The following is a 6,122-nucleotide window of genomic DNA, read 5'->3' as shown; positions in this document are numbered from 1 at the left end:
ATATCTCAATATTAAACTTTTTCTTAAGCTATTTAAATTCTATATTTTTTATAAAATCTATTTTTATAACTAAATTATAAATATAAATTTATATAAATATAAACTAATAAAAATAAAACATAAAAATTTTTAAAGGTTTAAAACTTAAATTTATATCAATTATATCATTAATAACATTTAATAAAATTTTTTTCTATAAAATTCAATCCACTTTTTATCTATTTTAAATATTTCCTCACCAAAATTAAAAAATGGTTTATAAATAATTAAAAATATATAATTTATAAATCATATTGAACTAGAACTAAAAAAAAATCTATAAAAATATATAATTATTAAATTTTTTATATAAAATCATACTCCTAAAATTAACCCAATTATTAATATATTTAAAGTTACTAATTTAATTCTTAATATTATATAAGTAATAGAATAATAAAAAAAAAACATTCAATTTAATAATGATCCATATCTAACTCTTAACAATAATAAAATTATTATAGATATATTTATTAACTTATCCTCCTTATAAAAAAAAAACCTTCTATTTATTTCACTAAAATAAATATAATAAAATAAACGAACAGAATAGGAGACTGTAAAAGACAAAGATATAATAATAAATCATAAGATAAAAAAATTTAATTTAGTTATATAAATAACCTCTATAATTAAATCTTTTGAATAAAATCCAGCTAAAAAAGGAAATCCTATTAAAGCTAACCTCGAAATATAAAATCTAATTATTGTAAATGGGATAAATTCATTTAATTTCCCTCTTAACCGAATATCCTGATTATTATTTATTAGATGAATTATTACTCCCGCACATATAAATAACAAAGATTTAAAAACAGCATGAGTTAATAAATGATAAAAAGCTAATAATTTTAACCCTATACTCAAAATTATTATTATTAAACCTAGTTGTCTTAATGTAGATAAAGCAATAATCTTTTTCAAATCAATCTCAAAATTAGCCATTAATCCTGATATAAATATTGTAAAAATTGAAAGATAAAATAAAATTTTATCCACTCTTCTAAATATAAAAACTTTATTAAACCGAATTAATAAATATGCCCCTGCAGTTACTAAAGTTGAAGAATGCACTAATGCTGAAACTGGGGTCGGAGCGGCTATAGCTAAAGGTAACCAAACTGAAAAAGGAATTTGAGCTCTTTTAGTAATCCCAGCTAAAAAAATCATAAATAAAATTAAAATTTTTATATTTATATCTATAATATAAATTCTTCACCTTCCATATATAAATATTATCCTAATAGATATTAATAAACCAATATCTCCTATACGATTACATAATACTGTGACTATCCCAGAATTAAATGAAATATAATTTTGATAAAAAATAGTCTTACTAAATTCAATTCAAAAACCTCGATCGTTCGTCAAAGATAGTTGGGAGTTCGTCAAATCAATAAATAATAAAACCATAGAGTCAACCGATATAATGGTGTCGTTGGATGTCTCTTCACTCTACACTAATATTCCGAAGGAACTAGTCATAAAAGGTATAGAAAAGAGATGGAATGAGATATCGGGACATACTAATTTTAGTTTTCAACAGTTCAGGCATGCGATTGATGCAATATTGTGTTCAACTAGTTTCATGTTTAATGGGATAGCTTATGAACAGATTATTTACTTATAACAGATGTATCGGCAGATCCTAGTGCATCCGGACGATCGAAGCCTGCAGCGAATCCTGTGGAGAGACGACTCTAAGAACGACGTCCAGGAGTTCTGGCTATGCACGGTCACTTACGGGCTCTCATGCGCCCCGTATCTGGCCATCCGTACCTTACGCCAACTCGCCGAGGACGAAGAGCATCGCTTTCCGAAAGGCGCCGACATCCTGCGGAGCGATGTCTACATGGATGACATCCTGTCCGGTGCCGAGAATCAAGAGGAAGCAGAATCTATGGTGAGGCAGCTGACAAATATATGCACGGCGGGCGGGTTCACACTAAAAAAGTGGTCTACAAACGCCTCCTACCTGCTGAGCCTCGTAGAACCGGACGCGCGCCTGCAACAAGAGGCCAGATGGTGGCTGCCCGGCGAGAGTCATTCCACTCTCGGCCTTCGATGGCAACCGTGCGACGACCGCTTCGCCTTCGCCACCCACCGGATCACTCTCTCAGCGGTCACCAAAAGGTCGGTCCTTTCTTTGACGGCCAAATTATTCGATCCACTCGGCTGGCTGTCTCCAACGACTGTGCTGGCCAAAATCAACATCCAGGCTACCTGGCTACTAGGTCTCGACTGGGACGCGTCTCTGCCAAGCGAGGAAGCCAGAAAATGGCTGCGATTCCAGGAGGAGCTAGCGGCATTGGAGAAACTAGTCGTGCCTCGTTGGTTAGGAGCCCTAGCTGACTCCCATCAAGAGGTTCACGGATTTGCCGATGCCTCCGAACGTGCCTACGCCACAGTCATCTACCTGCGAACAAACACAAACGGAGTTAGGAGAGTGACTTTATTAGCTGCGAAGACCAAGGTAGCTCCTTTGAAACAGATCTCATTACCGAGGTTAGAGTTAGCTGCCGCCACTCTTCTAGCTCAATTGGTCGCCCACGTCGTGCCTCTTATTGGCGCAGAAAAGGCGCCTCTCCATCTGTGGTCGGATTCCACCGTGACTCTCGGCTGGATCCGGGGCCACCCTTCGTCCTGGGTCACTTACGTCGCTAATCGGGTGAGTGAGATCCAGACGCTGACTCCGGATGCCCACTGGCACCACGTCCCCGGCCGAGAGAATCCCGCGGACTGCGCGTCACGAGGACTCTACCCCAGCAAGCTTGTGGACCATTCACTATGGTGGCAAGGTCCGTCGTGGCTGTCCTCCGAGAGCCAACCGTGGACGATCAACAGCGAGGAGCCACCAGAGGATGACCTCCCAGAGAGGCGCGTCCGCGCCCACGTCGCCGCCATCGCCGAACAAAGGACTGAGCCGGAGATGCTTCTTCGATACTCGTCGCTACAACGCCTGCTCCGGATCACTGCGTGGTGCCGTCGCTGGCTGCGGATCCATCGTCAGGACCACCTCGCGCATGGCCAGCCCGGCTTGATCAACGCCGACGAAATCGAGGACTCCCGGATCTCCTGGTTAAAAATCATCCAGGCTGAAACATACAAAGAAGAACTGAGACACCTGAAGAATGGAAAGCCTCTGCCGACTCGAAGCTCCCTACTGAAGCTAAGTCCTTTTCTGGACAGTGAGGGACTCCTACGCGTCGGCGGGCGCCTTAAACACGCTGCACTGCAGTATGATGCCACGCATCCAACCATACTACCAAGCAGATCTAATTTTACTTGCCTCATCATCGACGACTACCACAAGCGGACGCTGCACGGCGGCACCCAGTTGACCTTGTGCTCTCTTCGCCAGGAGTATTGGGTCCCTCGAGGTCGCGCTCTAGTGAAGAGCCGCATCAGCCGGTGTCTAAGGTGCACCAGATGGCGGGCTGCCATCCCTCAGCCACTGATGGGGGACCTCCCGGCACCACGAGTTACTCCAGGCCGGCCGTTTCTGCATACCGGCGTAGACTACGCCGGACCGATTTGGATGCGAACAGCAGGGGGCCGCGGACTCAAGGCGACAAAAGGTTTTATTGTTGTCTTTATTTGTTTAGCTTCCCGAGCAGTCCACCTCGACGCGGCCTCGGACTACACCGCTGACGCCTTCCTTGCCGCCTTGCGTCGGTTCGTCGCCAGGCGAGGAGTCTGCCACTCGCTATATAGCGACTGCGGCACCAACTTCGTGGGTGCCGATAAGCAGCTTAGGCAACTATTCTCCGCCGCCAGTGCCGACGGACATCGCATCGCAACCTTCGCCGCCCAGGAAAGAATCCGGTGGCGGTTCAACCCGCCGGCTGCACCTAACTTCGGCGGTTTATGGGAAGCTGCCGTGAAAGCGATAAAGCACCACCTTCGGCGAGTCATCGGTGACGCCACCCTCACCTACGAGGAGATGACTACTCTCCTAGCCCAAATTGAGGCCTGCCTCAATTCCAGACCGCTGCAGCCGTTGTCTGACGATCCGGAGGATGTAGCCGCACTCACACCTGGTCACTTCTTGGTCGGCTCCGCTCTCTCGGCGATCCCCGAACCGTCGCTCGAACGAGAGCCGTCGGCACGTCTCTCACGGTGGCAGCTCCTGCAAAACATGAAGGACCATTTCTGGTCTCGGTGGGTCAGCGAATACTTACACACGCTGGCCCATCGGCCGAAATGGTCCCGAATTAATCAGGAGGCTCGCGTCGGTCGAATCTGCCTCGTGCGAAACGAAATAACACCACCAACACGGTGGCCGCTTGCGCGCATTACACGACTGCATCCAGGTTCCGACGGTAACGTTCGCGTAGTCGACGTCCGCACCTCGACCACAAATTTGACGCGTCCCGTAAACAAGTTAGTCTTTCTGACCGACGGCTCCGAAGACTCACTCGAATCGCAATCACGCATCGTCCGCGATTAGTTTAAAAAATTTACACTTTTCTCTATTCCATATTCACATTCATTTATTTTTTTTCACTAAATTTTCATTATTCTCCTCACAATTGTACTTCACACTCACAGTCACTTGCACATCGCCAGCATACGGTCTACGCGACGCTTAACCTATACGCGTCTATACTGATTCCCAGTATAAACAGCTGATCGATTCAGCATTCCGTTCTCTAAATCAATCGGAGCACGTGCGCTCCACGTGTCCGTCACGCACGAGCGCGTGAATAGGCTCGTGCCCCACTCTCGCGCTGAGAACACGATTGCAGGTATATTACTGCAAGGCGGGCGGAATGTTCGAGATTCGAACGGTAATAACCCGCGGACAAGAAAGCGTTAAAATATTCATGCATCTCGATCATGCCTCATGCAGCATGCATATAATTTATTAATTAATATCGTGGTCTAACATGCGTATTTTAAATTATATTTAAATTAGCGCTCGGCCGCGAGAGTATACGGATACTCCGCGCCTTCGAAAATAAGCGCTTAAAACAGTCTAAATTGTAAACACCGCTGTCGCGCGAGAGGAGAGAAAAACAAGTAAATAATTACAGTAAACGTTCCTTCGCCCTTAATATCACAATAGAACGACAGCAAATGTACTCGAATATTCTAGAATTACAAGGCCTATATAAGCCTCCTCTCTCGCGACCGCGGCGCTTTTTCCGATTGCTCATCGCGAATAAAGTGTGTTCATACGATAAAGATTGCTTGTCTTTGTCTAATTCATTACCGTTGCTTGCGGACACTTAGTAATTTACGACTCGGCTAATTCTCTCGGTAAATTCGGTGCGGTATATTAATTGTAATTTTTGTTAATAGTTTATATAAATATATTTTTTTTGTGAACGTTACGCGTGTGTCGAGTGTTGTGTCTATTTCTCGGTCTCGCTTCCGACCACGTCCTATCCATCTTTCCGTCGCGCACATTTATTTTTATTTAATTGTAAGTTGAAAACATAACATAAATTAAGTAATAAATAGACAACAAGTTTGAAATTACATAAGGTGTTCAAATAATCCGCCATTAACTTAAATGAACAAATTAGCACGATTTAAAAGATAATTTATCGCTCGCTGTAACATTGGTTTGTCTATTAAAGCAACTCTTTAAAGAAGGCTCAAACGTAATTTTGTCATTCTTTATTTTCGACTTATTTTGACTTGACAAATTCATTCCCCAAAAATGCGGTGTGACTTATGATACACCCTGTATATATATATATATATATTAGGAGACGCGGTAGTGTCTCCGGCCATGTTCAAACCCTAAAAGACCCTAAAAGACACTACAAGTCTCCCTATCCTGCACCATCAAAGTCCATTTTTTGGAGGTGTAGAACTACTAAAATATAAAAAATTTTGAATTGCACGTAATATAACCTAAAAGGCGGCATCGCCACGAGTAATTTGAGCCAAGAAAAAATAAAATCGGTTAAGCCGTTCTGGAGATACAAGCGGTCAAAAAGTGACGTTTTTCATGAAAAATGAAGTAACGTCGTCTTCTCTGTCCGCTGACGTCATCAGGATTATATATATATATATAAATCTCTTCTCACCTTTCACTCACACCTCCCTCAACTTCCACCACCCCACCT

The 6,122-nt window shown here is 42.8% G+C and overlaps 1 protein-coding gene across 1 annotated transcript; it reads left to right on the top strand.

Moving 5' to 3' along the window:
• The first annotated feature begins 1,675 nt into the window (after positions 1–1,675).
• LOC114928535 (uncharacterized) lies at positions 1,676–4,492 on the top strand. The gene has a single exon (XM_029299782.2). The coding sequence runs from the start codon at positions 1,676–1,678 to the stop codon at positions 4,490–4,492; it is 2,817 nt and encodes a 938-aa protein (XP_029155615.2).
• The last annotated feature ends 1,630 nt before the right edge of the window (positions 4,493–6,122 follow it).

Source organism: Nylanderia fulva, unplaced genomic scaffold (genome assembly GCF_048542155.1).
Source record: "Nylanderia fulva isolate GAGA-0341 unplaced genomic scaffold, ASM4854215v1 Scaffold414, whole genome shotgun sequence".
In the NCBI taxonomy this organism is placed as follows: domain Eukaryota; kingdom Metazoa; phylum Arthropoda; class Insecta; order Hymenoptera; family Formicidae; genus Nylanderia; species Nylanderia fulva.
Note: the sequence above shows the minus strand (reverse complement) of the source record. Positions and strands in the feature narration are given on the sequence as shown.